This window comes from Aulonocara stuartgranti (assembly GCF_965226115.1).
Source record: "Aulonocara stuartgranti genome assembly, chromosome: 17".
NCBI classification, from domain to species: domain Eukaryota; kingdom Metazoa; phylum Chordata; class Actinopteri; order Cichliformes; family Cichlidae; genus Aulonocara; species Aulonocara stuartgranti.
In genome coordinates this window covers 21335638-21351898 of record NC_138953.1, presented here as the reverse complement: position 1 = coordinate 21351898, position 16261 = coordinate 21335638, and the positions used below count along the sequence as shown (strand labels likewise).

Below are 16261 nucleotides of genomic sequence, written 5' to 3'. Positions count from 1 at the left end.
CGTGGAAAATGAAAATTCGGACAGGTGTTTCAACACTCGGGTGTCACTTTGGAAAGCTCATTGTGAATGATTTCTATGATGCTTCAGAGTTTTATCAGCTCACACAGCCATTATCTGTCACCTCATGTGACACCAGGCTCTTTTAATTGCTGATGTAAGCCCCAGCTTAATAGCCACATAGAGGTTTCATTGGACACCTGTTCTGAAGTGTAACAACAGTCCGGTAGATTTCAGCTGGCAGTCAGTGTTGAACAGAAACATGGAGGAGGGTTAAAAATTTCCAGGGCTGATGTAAATCGATGATGTGAAGGCATTTAGTTAACATTTCTATTTAATTCAGTTATGTAAGTGATGGGTTTATTTATAGGAGTCCCTCAGTGGGAAAAGTCTTTGGCATTCTGCATAGTGCTGACACTGTCCATTAACCTATTAAAACTTAAAGCTAAAACATTGCTTTTTTTACAAATGTATTTAAAATGCTAACTTCTAAAAGAACGTGCTATGTTATAGGTATCTCTTTTCACATGTATTTTTGGCATTTAGTCTTTATCAAGACAGGCTTGTGCACAGCGGAAGAAGCAGCAAAGTTGCTTTAAATAAGCTAAAATTACTGATAAGTGGTAGTGGTAAAAACTCCCATGGTTAATGTAATTAGATGTTATCCAAATATTTAGTAGGCATTTCTGCATAATTCAGTTATGGCAGTTATAAATATATAGATTCCATTAATGGGATATAGAGTGTCTGGCTCTCCATTAAAACCCAGAATAATACTGCTAGTAATGAATATATTCATGAAAACCACTGTGCCATGAGCTGGAGTCAGCTCAGCAGCAGACGGCAGACAATATTTTATTTCACTTAAACTCTAAGATAGGTACTAAACATCTAACCATTGTTTATTGAAGAACCAGATGGAATGTCCCAGTTCAAAGTGCTGGCCCTGACTCAACTATTTCAGTCAAAAAAAGGTTGGTATTACCATCTGGATTAATTTCTTTTGTGATTTGGTTCTGGGACCAGTGTGGGACCCCACACTCAATAAACACAGGCATCAGGTGGGTCAGGTGGGTTCCACAGCAGCTTGCAAATGTTCAGCGACCTTTTAAAACAAGGTGACTGCCTTTAAAAGGTTGGCATTATAGATGAACTAATATGTCTATCTATCCATCATCTTAAACTTTCCTTCATCTGTCTTATTATCTGTCTTGTCTAGGCAATGATCTACAACAAAATCCTGCGCCTATCCACCTCCAACATGTCAATGGGGGAGATGACGTTGGGGCAGATCAACAACCTGGTTGCTATAGAAACCAACCAGCTCATGTGGTTCCTCTTCCTCTGCCCCAACCTGTGGGCCATGCCCGTGCAGGTAAGATAAGCCATATTCTTAAACATATTTGGATATGTTTTACTCCTATCAATAGTTTTTCAAGTCAGGTCTTTTTGTTTCTTTGCAGATTGTGATGGGAATAATTCTGCTCCGTCATTTTATGGGCTCGAGTGCCTTGGTAGGAGCGGCTGTCATAGTTCTGCTGGCTCCGGTCCAGTACCTTATAGCTACAAAGCTGGCAGACACGCAGAAAATCACACTGGTAAAGAAGATATTTATAAATATAAAATAAATGTTTTCTCAGTGTAGAAAACAAAATTTCCTGCGTAATTCTGAACAAAAATCTTCTTTGAATGTCTTATTTGCTATTTCAGGAACACAGTACAGATCGTGTTAAAAAGACCACTGAGATCCTAAAGGGCATAAAGTTGCTGAAGCTGTACGCCTGGGAGAACATCTTCTGTGACAGTGTGGAGGAGACCAGAGGCAAAGAGCTCACCAGCCTCAGGACCTTCGCCTTCTACACATCCATGTCCAGTAAGATGAAAATCAGTAGCAGGAGTTTTAAGTATGTGAGCAGAATGTCTGCAGACCAGCAGAAATGGAATTTGTTTGGCATGTACAGAATGAATCTTGTTTGAAACGCCACACATATATTCAGCGATGGTTAGCATAAATCATTTTTCTAGGAAATTATTTCCACAGTACAACTTAACAAACAGTTAAATTACAGCATTAATTACTGCACTTGGTTTTCAGGTGATTATATTTAATTTATACATTCTTCCCTTAGGCAGTATCCTTCAAAGCAATAGCATAAATTTTCACTGCTATGCAGATGGTATCCAGCTTTATCTATCCATGAAGCCAGATAACACGCACCAATTAGTTAAACTGCAGTAGTGGCTTAAAGATATTAAAACCTGGATGACCTCTTTTTATGAATTCAGATAAAACTGAGGTTATTGTACTCGGCCCTAAACATCTCACAAACATGGTGTCTAACCAGATGCTTACTCTGGATGGCATTACCTTGGCCTCCAGTAACACTGAGGAATCTTGGAGTCATCTTTGACCAGGATATGTCCTACAGTGTGCATATTAAACATATGTAACACTTAATATGAAACACTGATTTCTTAAATTTACACAATATCCTAAAATTGGAAATATCCTGTCTCAGAGTGATGCTGAAAAACTAGTTCATCCATTTATTAATTCTGCACTGAGTGTTTCTTCTTCATTCCCCTTTTTTCTCACAGTGTGTTTACACAAAACTTTGCATTTAATTATTAGCTATTATTAAACTCTAGATCTCTTCCACAGTGTCCTGTCTCCCACCCTCACCCCCAAAGATTTTCTCTGTATTATTGTAGGGTCTTTACACAATATAAAGGGCCTCAGGAACCTCTTTTTGTGATATAAATGAAACTGAATAATTGTTACTGTTATACAGTATTTGATTATAGAGAAGGCTCTTGTCTAGCCCACATTCATAAGTGCTGTTTTTGAATAATGGTTAAAACAATGCAACATTTGTTTTTCAAAGAATAATTTTTTTAAAAGGGACTTAAAGTATGTTATAAAGCTTGTATTGTTACCTAAATCAGCTAAGTTACTATCCTACCAATAAAACCTGTTCCTTTTTTTTGTGCAGTTTTCATGAATGCTGCTATTCCCATTGCTGCGGTTCTAGCCGTAAGTCAGTTTTATTACAATCTGTAAAAGAATTTGACTCTGCTTTAAATGTTCTACTTGCTTATTTCTTAAGCTATAATTCAACAGCATAAGGAAGAGATGTTAAACTTGTCTTTTGTTGTTTTTTTGCAGACATTTGTGACGTATCACATCCTCAATAAAGAAGGCCCCAGTCCTTCTCAGGCCTTTGCAGCTCTGTCACTGTTTCACATCCTGGTCACCCCGCTCTTCCTGCTTTCCACTGTTGTCAGATTTGCTGTGAAGGCTCTGGTTAGGTGAGTGTTTAGATTTATTTGTATTGTAAAAGGTTGTGGACAGCTGGTTGGCATGCTTTGACTGAAGGAGAGGGGATGTGGACATGACTAAACATGGAGTACAAACTGGACATGGCTTCAGCGGCAAATCTAATTAAAGGAACGTCAAGGAAACCCAACAACAGTGACGAGAAACTCTAAACTCCTGAGAGATTACCGGTATTGGAATCATCACAGTGTCACTGTTAATAGGCTGTGTGTGTGTGTGTGTGTGTGTGCGTGTGTGTGTGTGTGTTCTTACAGTGTTCAGAAGCTTGGTGAGTTTCTACAGAGTGATGAAATTGGAGACGACAGCTGGAGAAATGGTGACATATCTGTTTCCTTCGAAGCTGGAAAGAAACCCATGGGGATGGTGAGTTACGATACCAGATCAATAAAAAAGACCAAGGAAAAGTGCAAAAGTAACAGTTTGTATTTTTGACTGCTACACCTCTGAGCCTGTTTGGGGTATTTGAACATTTCACCACTCAGTGAAATACAGGCCTAATCGTGTGGCTGTCTGAGTCTTTAGTCGCTTAGTGTCTGCTCTGCAGTGGGATTATCACTGTTTGTGTTCAAATGGACAGTCAGACCACAAAGCTGAGTGACTCACATGATTCATTAGAGCTGTAATGGTTTTCAGATAAGATTGTAAAAGGAAATTTAAAAAACAGCATACCCATTTATGACATATTTTTTCGACTCATTTTATTCTCACTCAAAATCAGCTAAAATTAGACAACATAGAAAAATAAAACCCCGTAACAGTAATACCGGATTTTGTTTTCATCTCCATTATCATTTTATCGCCTCTACTTAATGTTAAAAACACATTTTTTAGACATTCTTTAGCAACTAAACTTCTTATGTGTGGAAACTAAGCAGCAGTCATGGGGTGTTTACTAAATGTAAGACCAAAGTGGAGATATTTGGCCATAAACGTAGCATGTCAGCACAAACGCCTCATACCAACTGTCTGCACGATGGTGGAGAGATTATGATTTGGTATTGTTTTCTAACCACAGCACCTGGGCACCTTGCAGTCACTGAGTACATCATGATCTCCTCTGCACACCAAAATATTCTAGAGTGTGATGTGAGGGCATTTGCCTGACAACTAAAGCTTGACCCACAGAAATTGACTGTTACCTGCTTCCTAGTATCTCCAATGACATCAATCACATGCCCTTTTCTAGCTGGTCCATAATCCTGGGTTATGTAGCCAATATGGAGATCTTTGAGAGTGAAAACTGTGACTTTTATGGATACAGCATCCTGGTACTTGGAGTACACTCACATACTGTAGCCTGACTACATCTTCTTGATGAACGTGTGAATACTTTTACTTTTGTGTGGAGATTTTAGTTGTGGAACTTCACGTGCAATTTAGAAACATTGATGAACTTTGTTTTTGTATCTGGATCATATAATAATAATGAGGACTGAGTCCATTGGGGCAACGTTTTCTGCTTCCAGAGGAAGTACAGCAGATGCAGAAAAGTCTTATGTTTATTATCAAATGCTCACTCCTTTCTCTCCCTTTTTCTTTCGGTTGTCCCTCTCAAGACCAAAGCCATCAACAGGAAGCAGCCAATGCGCTACCAAATGGACAACTATGAGCAGCCAACCAGGCGACAGATGAGACCCTCAGAGACAGAGGATGTGGCTGTAAAGGTCAGGCTCAAAGTTTATGTGTTAGGGGAAAGTTTACAGGGGTGTAAGTTAGATACAGGCTATGATCACATGTAAAGTGCAACACATGGACCCACGTCTACCCATTTATCAATGAACTTTTTGGTTTTTTGGCAGCTTTAGAGGAACTGGCTGTGGTTTAATTTGTAGTAATGGACACCTCTGACTTTCCAGAGCTGTAGATGTGGGATAAAGAAAGTAGATGATGGGACTGGAAAGACATCATTAGTATCGGAGCAGAAACCTTTGTCTTGATATCTAACCCACTGGTGTCTTGAAGGGTTTTCAGCATGTGACACTAAGAGTGGGGGTTATGAGCAACACATTTAGATGCAATGAACTCAGTTGTCCAGACTGACAGTTCCCTCTTAAAGGTAAATAGTCTTTTGAGGATGGTTATGCTTAGATGCAGAGGAAAGGTTCCTGTTTTGATGGGAATAAAGAGAGCGGAAACTCGTTCAGCCATGTTATCGGCTGCCTGTTCAAGGCAGGTGCAGGATTTCCCTGACAAACACACCTGGAGAGTGGACAGCAGACACGATAAAAGCACCTTTTCGAGAAGAAGCATCAGATGGATAAGCACAGAAGGGCTGCGTGCTGTTGCTGCCACTTATCTCACTTTTATGAGCAGCTGTTTCATATCTTTATTGTTTATGCGTCCATGGGTTTTTGCCTGCAATCATACATGCGACATGCGTGTGTGCACATACTCTCACTCCTCTCAGGAAGTGCAGGATTCACATGAGAATTTGTTGTCCCTTAAAGGGCCTTGTGGATGTGTCCAAGGTTTTCTCAGCCCCTCTGTGAAGACTCCTCTTCCTGTCCCATCCCTGTGGAATGATGCTATTCCCCAGATGGCAGACCCCCAATTAGAGTGGTAGCTTTTCCATGCTTGACACAGACCTTGTTGACTTATCAGTGAAAACTTGTTTGTTATGCATTACACACACCCACATATACAAGGTTATGGCCATTTAAAGGAGGCCTTTGCTTTTCCTTTTTCTATCAGATATGTATTTTGGTGGATGCTCATGTTAAACATGGCCAACCAACAGGCCATCCAAACTCCACACAGAAGGGTTTCTGTGTGGAGATCCAGATCCAGGAAAATCTGGACACAATGCAGATATAGCATTAATGTTAATGTAGTTCCCCTAAAATTCTGAGAATAGAGGAAATTGAAGCTTTTGTCTTCATCATACAGGCTTTAAATCAGGTTCATAAAATGTTTAACTCGGCTTCACAGGCTTGAGAAAGCTGCAGAGAAATACACCAGGGTTCATCTTGTTTTTTATATTTCTTATCTGTCAGTCTTTTGTTTTGTTCATTGTCATATTTACATATCACCAGGCCCATTTCCTGCAGCTGCACATTTTCTATTAAATATTTTGACTACATTTATCTGCTCTCAGCAAAATCTCATCTTTTTATTTTCACTCCCCTTTTTGCACATCTTCTCTCCCTGTCCTTTCTCCTTCCTCCCTTGTCAAATTGTTGATAGTATCTTAACTTGCTTTCCATTTTTATATACCTCATCCTGCTTTTTGTAATCTTGGTTGTTTACTTTTGCTCAGGAGCATGGAAATACATCTGAGATTTCCCATGTGTGTTTTGGTGGTCATGCATGAACAGCCTGCTCAATTGAGGTGTATTTGTTTCTTAGTCACTCAGTGTAAAACAATGTCTAAATATTATAATCTTTATTTTTGGTGCTATAATCTTTTAAAAGAGATCTTTCATCATCTTATGATGCTCTTATATTCTTGATTCCTTTGGGATCGGGTCATTGGGAAAAGGAAGCTTTGAAGAAAGTTTGCGTTTCAGGGGGTGTCCCTGCATAAAATAATAAAAATAAATAAATGCAACAGATGGGAGGAATGTAAACAAACTCCATGCATGAAGGGATATAGACGAGGGATTAGATACACAAGTCTGCTACGTGCTGATCGGCGGGTTTCTGGACACAAATAATGAAGCTTTCAAAAAGAAATTTCATTGATAGTGGAGCTTAAATTTAAGACTTCTTCCATTTGATCTTGCTTTAATGCCACGTCGTGAAGAAGCAATGAGCGGAGGGTCATGATCCTTTATTCCATCCCTCTTCAGTCTAAATTTCCAGTGAACATGTGTGTTTCAATCAGCTGACTGATTTTCATTGTTTCCATTTCATCAAAGGTGATTTCTAACCAAGCCGAGGAAGCTGAATCCTTCTGTTCTTTCTTGTGTTGACCTTTTTTGAGTCAGTAATGGAAAATAAAGTAAATTCCTTTTCATAAGACTCATCCAGCTATGCTTACTGGGGGTAACTGATTATACAAATGGAAATGGAAGTAATTATCATTCATTCATTTTTGGTTAATGTCTAAAAGCTTGTCTTTAAAGGGAAGTCTTTAATAGATTTTCCACTAGGCCATAACATTACCATTAAAGTCATTAGTTGCACTTCGATTGTATTTGTGTCGGACGGTGTCAAAATCCCATGGTTAGAAATTTACATTTGGTCCAATAAAAATGTAAATTGACCACATTTTGTTATATTTAGCTTCAGTCTTTCAGATTTAATACACAGGCTGTAAAACACATGTCGTAGAACCAAAGAACAACTTGTTTGGATGGTGAACTTATCGGAAACCATGAATACATACTGTATATTATATAGCCTGTCAGGCCTTTTAATGCAAACCTGTGATTTTTTGGCTGCATCGATGACACTGACCGTAATCTCCTACTGAAGTGTGAGTGGATCAGGCCTTCACACATCTTGCACTGACAAAACAGAGCTGTAGCACCTGTCCCTCTTGTGTAACAGATTTTTATTTGTCAGCATTCACCAAAGTGAACTTGATGTGAAATGCGTCACAGGATGACATTTGGTTTGGTGTCCCTCATGCCACGAGCCCAGTGTGTGTGTTATCTCAGCAGTGTTCGCTGCAATGCACTTACTGTTAGCATTTCTTAAACTCTGGGTCGGGGCGTAAAGTGGGTCATGTCCTTTGCTCCAGTGGGTTCACACGTAACAAGAAAACAGCACGTATTCATGTTGCATAATGGGAATTTACTGAGAGTCATGTGCTGGGAAAAAAAGCACTTTAGCGCACTTTAGTAGTATAACCCTTTTGTTACCTTCTGATCTTTTTATTTTTTATTTCTCTGTGTAGGTCACGGGTGGATCCTTCACCTGGGGAAATAACCTGTTGACACTGTCGGACATCAACATCCGGATCCCAACAGGTAAGACTAGACGACAGGTAGAATACTTTAAAGTTCAGGTTTGTATAAGGAGAAACTCTAGTATGTGGCAATGGAAATTTTGTTTATGTTGCATATATTTCATTATATGTAAACGCAATGTGCTCAAAACATAAGAGGTTTACAATGCCTTAAGAGTGTATACCTATACAGCTATTAAGTGAAACTTTGTTGAAATAAAAAGGGTTTGACATATGTTATATATGATGCATCAAACCTAATCATTTCTGTCCTGAACCTAACCTTGCTGATTCTTCTCCTCATACTCTTCCTTTCTTTTAATTCTCTTAGATGTCGTGACATTTGAGGTTTGTTCTTCAACAGTTAGATTTGGTGTACCTCAAAGTTCTGTTTTTGGGACCTGTTTTATTTTATATATATCACTTTATAGGCTACAAGCATAATTTAGCCTTAATTAGAGTCCCAGAGAGCAGCCATTTGGCTTTTCTACCTTTAAAACCCACCTTCCAGCCAAATGGCTGGTAGGTGTTTAATATTTTAGCATTTGATTTTTACCTTCTTTTATTTTACTAATATTTTGGTTACATATTCATATTTGATGTGTATCATATTTTCTCTTTAATGTTTTGTAATGTGGATATTTGTCAGACCCAGTTCTTTTAGAATTTGCTATATAAAAACACTTGTTTTTATATGATATACGGTGCTTAACAAATGTATTAGACCACCTGTCATGTAAACAGGAAAACACAAATATTTCAGAAATCTATAGGTAAACATTATGTTGTTATGTGTTAGACAAATAATACTGAATTTATGTTTTTATACCCACATTTAAGCTGGCATACCATTTCACCGATGAAATTAATTTTTCTGTTCAGGTTAATTTAAGAAGGAAAAAAAATATTATTGTTACATTTATTCATTTTTTTAAAAATGTGACAAACTTTTTTGCTTTAAAAAAATTAAAACTGTAAATATGAAAAAAATGATCAACATGACCTATTTTTACCATTAAAAATATCATTTTGATTAAAGAGTTTGTGCACACTGGTGGATTAACCATTAGAGAAACTGTAAATTTAGGTTGGTTTTGTCACAAACCTTATATTCGGTGGCGGTCTAAAATTTGTTAAGAACTTTATAACATTAAATGCTGCTTTGTGTATTAAAGCAGTATCAGTGTTTAAATAAATACATGCAATCACAGCCAGATACTGACTCTGCCAAGTGTTTTAAATTTAGAAGCATACATCCACAGGGAAGGATCTCACTCATATCATTGCGTATTTTAATACATCTGCTGCCTTTCACTTTCTTATGGTGGCTCTGTTCGCTGTAACGTTTCTCTTCTTGTTTTAAAATCTAGTTTTTGAGATTTAAGATCACAGGAAGTTTTGAGCTTATCTTTTTTCTTTACTGTTTCAGTGTGACAAACACTGTTTTAGTATACATGACGCTGCTGTTACACCGAGAGCTGCGGTAATTCTGCACTCCTGTAACTGAAACACTGAGTGTCAGGAGACCATGTTGATGAAGCTGTTAACAAATGGACTGTATAGTATGTCTTACACGCACACAGACGGACACACACGCAGTTTCCCTCGGGAAGTGACTTGCTTGCCATCCCAGTCATGCTACTACTAAGACAACCAGGATTTGTTGTCCTGCCAAGTGCTGGTGTAATGTTGTTCGGAGTAACTGGAGTGTTATGTTTGTGCGTTTTTCAGTTTGTTTTAGAGTCATTACAGACTTTCAGCTCACAGTGGCTGCTTGCATTTAGGGGATAAGGAATAATAAACAAATAGTAGATCTGAGCTCCTTTTAAGCTTAGTTTGACTGGTTTTGTCTGAAAGTTTCTTGTAATCATATTTATAGATTACCTTGATTGTTATCTGAGAGATTATGAGCGGGGTGTATTGTTGATGTCAGTAAGTAGCGGGGTTTCTAAATGGTTAACCTGCCCTCCACATTTAATGCCTCAGATTCTCATTAACATACAATTTTCAAGTTATTGAAACATCTTATGACATATAGTCTTCTTACAGAATCATGAATATTTAAATATTAAAAGGTTACAGTGTGCCTTACTCTGTAATAAAGTAGCATCCACCAGATAAATTTAGCTAGAGTTAAAGGCAAGGTTAGGTTTGGGTTCAGGTCACGCCCACCCCCCTTTTATACAACTACCCCCAAATTAAAAATCTTTCATCTGAAAAATGTAATCGTCAAACGTATGAATCTTAATCTGAGAATCAGTTCCAGACCTGTTGCTGCCATCGATCGTACATTTTCTCAGTCTAAACTCAATTTGTTTTCTATGCGCAGTTGTGAATAACATCTGTGAGATTTGAAAATCATTGTTGTCATTTAGATTTTCCACAGCCTCCCAACTTGTTTTTAAAACAGGTGTTACACTTCATCGTCTGCAATCGTGGAAAAATGAAGCTTTCACATAACTCTATGCAGTCATCTGAAAAACGAAGTACTAAGTACACTGCATGATTCAAAAGCTTGTAGGGTGGGATTTCAGTCAGGGTGACTTTCATTGGTGCAAACTTTAGCTGTCGGACACATGGCCTCACATTTGACTCTACAATACTTTTGCATACAGAAGATTTCATGGTTGACTCAGTAAGTGCAAGGTGCTGGTATGAAGTGTATGCGCTGACATGCTGTGGTGCTGTGCATTATGTCCAAACATCTCCACATTGTTTGTTCAGATGTAACATTGCAACCATTCCAGACCACCATGCCTCTTCAGTATTTGGCTGATTGTTTTGTCATGAATTTTAACTAAGGCCTGCAGAGTTTGAGATGTAGGTCTTTGATTTTTTGGAATTTCTCTGAGTATTGCATAGTTTGAATTTTCTGAGATGTCCCCTCCTGGGAAGATTTTGGCATTGTGTTAACACGCACCAGCAAACTATCACAACATCTACTTTTCATTAGCTAAACCTGGCTCATACTTACCCTCTTAACTGCCATGGAAGCAGTAAAGGTTTTTTTTAGTTCGTTACGTGACTGCAAAGAGTCTGTTTAGCATGTGGCTAAAAGAACACCTAATCCTTTCTCCATGTGGGCCACCAGTGAAATGGTGGCTTTAGGAGATTAACTGAGTTTCTAGCTAGTTTACCATCACCACCTTTTTCATTTCATTCTATCTCAGGTCAGCTGACAATGATCGTGGGCCAGGTGGGTTGTGGGAAATCCTCCCTGCTGCTGGCCATGCTTGGAGAAATGCAAGCCATCGAGGGGGGAGTCTACTGGAGCAAGTAAGAAAATATTTTATAGGTACTTAGTATCTAATATGCAAGAATCTGTTAAATGTAACAGAGGATCCAAAGCTGGTGGATTAATAATAAATAAATACAGTAGCTGTTTTGGTGTGCTGCAAATAATTAAATAGAGGAAGTGGAACCCATGTTCTAAAAGCTTTGTATTTTGTATATGATGATATTTGAAATTTCTTCTGTTCTTTCTATGTGTTTCTATGTGTATAAACCTTTTAATTTTTTTTTTTATGTATCAGAATGATAATCTCATATTTCTCATTTTATTTTGTTTAGTCAAACAGTTAAGTACTTTCAGTTGTTTTTGTTTCACGCCATTTTTATTTTACACATCTGGCCGCATATAGTACGTCTTCATGACCATGATTGGGAACAAATGTAAACTAATAATCTCTTGTCTGTGCACAGAGTAATGCTGACAGTAACGAGAAGAATCAATTACTGGCTCGTTAGTGTCAAACGTCCAGCAGCGACATTCACTGTCATTTAATTTGCCGCTCTCGTGGTCATCTGGGATCTGTCAGCTTCTCCTCTGGAAAGCTTTCCATTTATAAAATCAATTATGGACGACTCAGTTACAGTCAAACTATGATGTTTAAAAGCATTATGTTGTCCCCGAGTTTAATGTAATTGCCATTCATTCGCTAAAATATGGGGGATATTGAGTTACACCAAAGATGCTTTCATTCATTTTATTATTTAATTAAACTGCAAAAGACAAACTGGTTCTTCAGCCTCACAAACACCAAATGACACTGGCTGAATCAATTACGAGGAGGATATTTGGTAATAAGCAGATCTCATAGCCTCAAAGCCTGAAGGTGATTCTGCTTTCACTTTCAGGAATGAGCCATTTCTACGACACATAGAGGTCAGCTGTGTTTGTCGTCTCTGGACATTTTATTATTAGAGGAAAGGACTTCCTGGTTTCTACTGTGTCTTATGCTAATTGAAGAGAAGTTCTGAGATAACACTGGTCATTTGTAACATCTCAGTTGCTTCCATAATTGTGATCAGTTTTTCTCAATGTCCTGACAGTTTCACACTTTTAGTGGTTCACTCAGGAGTTTCACCCACAGTGTTAAAATTGGGAGGTTACTTGAATAAACATAAGTGTTTATGTAGAGCTGTGGTCAGAAGTTTAGGCCTGTTAACTTCTCATTGACCATGATTGACCACAACTAAAGTCATTAAAGAAATTAAAGAAGTCATTTAAAAATCCCCAAATACCATGACATTCATACACAGATTTTAAAGTGCAATGTGAAGCTGGAAATGGAAACAAAAGGTTGCTGTAGGTGTCTGCAGTGTGCGCCGTCATATTAGACAACTGTCCTGTGACTACGACTCATTTTCTTTCTGTAATTCAAGTTTCAGTTGCTTTTTTTTTTTAGAGGATTTTTGAATTTCTATCGCCTATATATCTGTCTTTATGTTCTTATATTGTCTTTGCACACTAACCAGTGTGTGTGTGTGGTTGTGTGTGTGTGTGGTTGTGTGTGGTTGTGTGTGTGTGTGTGTGTGTGGTTTCTTTCCCTTTACCTTCTGCTTTCTTGCCATATCAGGCAGCCTGATTGTGAGGTGATCCACGAGGGGAACATAAGGTACCTTCTCTCTGGTCTACAGTCATTTAAACACAGACTGTAAATACTCAGGCTTGAAAATAGGTACTATTTTCTCACTTGCATACCCTCATGTTATTTTAAAGGGGTATATTGGCAAAAGCATGAGTATCTTCTTGGTGTTAAATTAGTTTATTAGTCATAATTTTTTATTACACCCAAAAAGGTAACTGCCATCTTTCACTGCTCACTGAGCACAGCATTTCCCCATCAGTTTAATATAAAGAGGTTACAAATCATTCCATATCATTTTTTATGCCTTTCAACGTTTACATTTAGCAGTTTGGATGATTTTTTTTTATTGCTCACCGTGTGTTATGAAGGTTAAGTAAGTAAATCGCATTAGGAAGTAATCTGAAGGTGTGATCGGCTGTGGTTCACGAGCCCTACAGAAACCAGTGCTGATATCAGGTAAAGCAGTTTCTGAGTTTACCAAGGACACTTTCTATCTGGTGTTTGCTGAGTTAGTGCAAAATTGCACTGAAATTCGGAAAAGAACAACGTGGACATGCACAGCTGTCATTGAGAGTTTTTACTCTAAAATCTGCTGCACGTTTGTACTGAGTGGCAGCACTGAGGTTTAGCCTGAAGTTGGAGAGTGAGGTTAATATTGGAGATCTGTGGAAGCCACATAATTATCAGTACATTCATATTTCTCTCAAATGTTGAAGGAACACAATTTTTATCCTTACATTAGGATGTCTGATGCTCTTGGCTGATGATGGCCTCAGAGGAATGGGACATTCACTGTTTGGTTCTGCTTTGATGCAGAGACATTAATCAGTCTGAATGTTGTAGCAGGATAGCTACAACATTCAGACTGTATCGTCGTAACACATGCCTGATGGATCGATTACTTTATGTTATTCAGTGGTTAAACTGATTTCCATGAGCCAAGAGAACCAGTACAGAAGTTTAACACACTGAAAGCTCTTAGAGTGACCAAACCATCTGAGAAGGGTCTGAAACTTGCGTAACTCTTGCCGCTGTTGTAATGTTTTTGTAATGTCATAAGACTAATCTAAAAATATTAAATTGTTACATTACAGTGTTACATATTGAGAAACTAATTGCAAGAGAAGATAATTTATGTGTTATTTAGTTTCTTACAGCTGTTTAAAATAAAACAAACATAATAAATAACACACACCACGTACGAAACTCAGAAGTATAAATGCTGTCCTCTCTGCAGCCTCTCTACACATGATGCTTTTAAACTTTTCTCTTTTTTTCAAAGCTAATTTGGTTTTACTCATTTTTCATGTCTTGTTAAACTGTAGATGTAACAGTAAAATCGAATATTCATTGACATGCAAGAAACAGAAAAGACTATTTGCTCATCTATGCATATTTATTACATCAATCATTGATTTTGATTAAACTGAACACGTCATTATTCTATAGGTTTATACAGTGTTGCACTGTTTTTCTTTGTTCTAGCACTCCTCTTGCCAGATTCTCACTCACTATTTTTAAATATATTAGCTGACTTTTGTGTATGACTTTTGACAACCATGTAATTTTTGAAATGTAAACCTTTCAACTCTACTCTACTAACTCTATTACTAGTCCTCCAATAGTACTGGAGAACAAGAAACAGTACATCCTTAAAGTAACACTGAAAATGTCTCTGAGCTTAAATTAGCATGAGCGGAGAGTGAGGGCTGGATACTTTTTAAAGTGCAGTCAGGGCGTATTTGATGCTGCACGTCCTTCTGTAAATAGGCTTGATTTAGCAGTTGGATTGAAGATTCTCTGTTTGTTGAAGGCTCTTCTGTTTATGCCTGTGCTCGTTTAAGCTGGGATATGATTCTTACACAAGCACACTCTCAGTCGCAGAAAATACACGACCTCATTGTCGAGGAAGCCACAAAACCTAATTATCACAGACAGACAATGACTGCATCACTTACACAGCCCTTCTTTTCTGGGTGGGAAGGTTAATTCAGTTAACAGCTGGCAGGCTGGGGTTTGACATGACTCTTCCATTTGTTTTCATGTTTTTTTCTTCTTCGTGCTTTTGGTTTTCCTCCTTAAAAAGCGAAGCAGCAGCTCATCTTTTGTGTTTTGTTATCGCTTTGCTTTTGTTGCGGTGGTCTTGTCCTTGTGTTCACACGTAAGCGCAAATATACATGCAGTGGACGGCAGCAGGCTAATTCTAACACACTGACTTTGACAGTTGGTCAGAGGCAGAGGAGTCTGACGAAGACATCAGGAGGTACTCGCTCTTCTTCTGGTCTCGACCTCAGAATGATGTGACCCTTTGACCCCTCAGTCTCACCTCCTCTTCTTTCTCCTCTGCTTCTCCTCCTCTTTCAGTTTTAACCCCATTTGTCAGTGTTACTGTGCCTCAGAAGAAGTTGCCATTTTGCAAATAGCCAGGTTGTTGTTCTTGAACACATATATATAAGCTGTCTTTTCTATACGTTAGTCATAGACAAAAACCATAATTCTTTAGTGAATACACAGCTTATAATACTGAAATTAAAAAGCAATGCAAGGTTGCCAGTTTATTAATGCAACATTATTTTACTTTTATTGATTTTTTCTTTTGTTTTGTAAAGAGGTAAAACGTCCAGTAAGCGTTTCATTATTTTAACTTTTTAAATACAGAGATTTGCTTTATCTAATGCTTATGAGGACTTGAAATGTGATTGAAGTTAAACCTGAACCAAGTTCAGTAAGACAGCAGCTTAATGAGGAACCACAGATGGATCACTTATTGGTTTATTCTTTCTTTCTTAAATGATTTTGCTACATCAGGTCATATTGTGTGTGTTCAGGACCGTCAGCCTTCAGAGAGTGTTCTGCTCATTGTGTTGCTTTTTGTTCACGTGCCGTCTGTTGTTTTTGTTTTTATTGCTGGGAGTCATTGGACCCCCCCATTCAAAAAAACAAACAAAAACCAAACAAACAAATAAACAGACTATAAACAGACTTTCTGATGCAATTGCGATATTTCTGCTAGAAGATAGCACCAAATAAGAAAACGGGAGCTGGCCACTTTATTACTTTTTTTCTCCAAAAAAGTTTATTTATAATAGCGGTTTGTTGACAGTGGCAGTTGGATGACAGACCTCTCAATCTAATGGCTTCAGATCGAAAAATATACATGTGGTG

At 38.0% G+C, this 16261-nt stretch overlaps 1 protein-coding gene across 4 annotated transcripts in view; it reads left to right on the top strand.

Moving 5' to 3' along the window:
- The window catches only part of abcc9 (ATP-binding cassette, sub-family C (CFTR/MRP), member 9), an 80474-nt gene that overhangs the window by 24583 nt on the left and 39630 nt on the right, over window positions 1–16261 (top strand). For 2 of the 4 annotated variants that reach the window (XR_014272154.1, XM_082509944.1), the window contains exons 10-18: window positions 1217–1372; window positions 1461–1595; window positions 1708–1870; window positions 2991–3031; window positions 3164–3306; window positions 3589–3697; window positions 4891–4998; window positions 8175–8247; window positions 11396–11501. Coding sequence is in view for 3 of the 4 variants with exons in the window: in XM_082509944.1 (XP_082366070.1) it covers window positions 1217–1372; window positions 1461–1595; window positions 1708–1870; window positions 2991–3031; window positions 3164–3306; window positions 3589–3697; window positions 4891–4998; window positions 8175–8247; window positions 11396–11501 (1034 nt within the window). In the remaining variant the exon portion in view is untranslated. Of the gene's footprint in view, window positions 1–1216; window positions 1373–1460; window positions 1596–1707; window positions 1871–2990; window positions 3032–3163; window positions 3307–3588; window positions 3698–4890; window positions 4999–8174; window positions 8248–11395; window positions 11502–13084; window positions 13124–15320; window positions 15360–16261 lie in introns of all 4 variants that reach the window. The other 2 variants (XM_082509942.1, XM_082509943.1) reach the window with 2 other exon arrangements.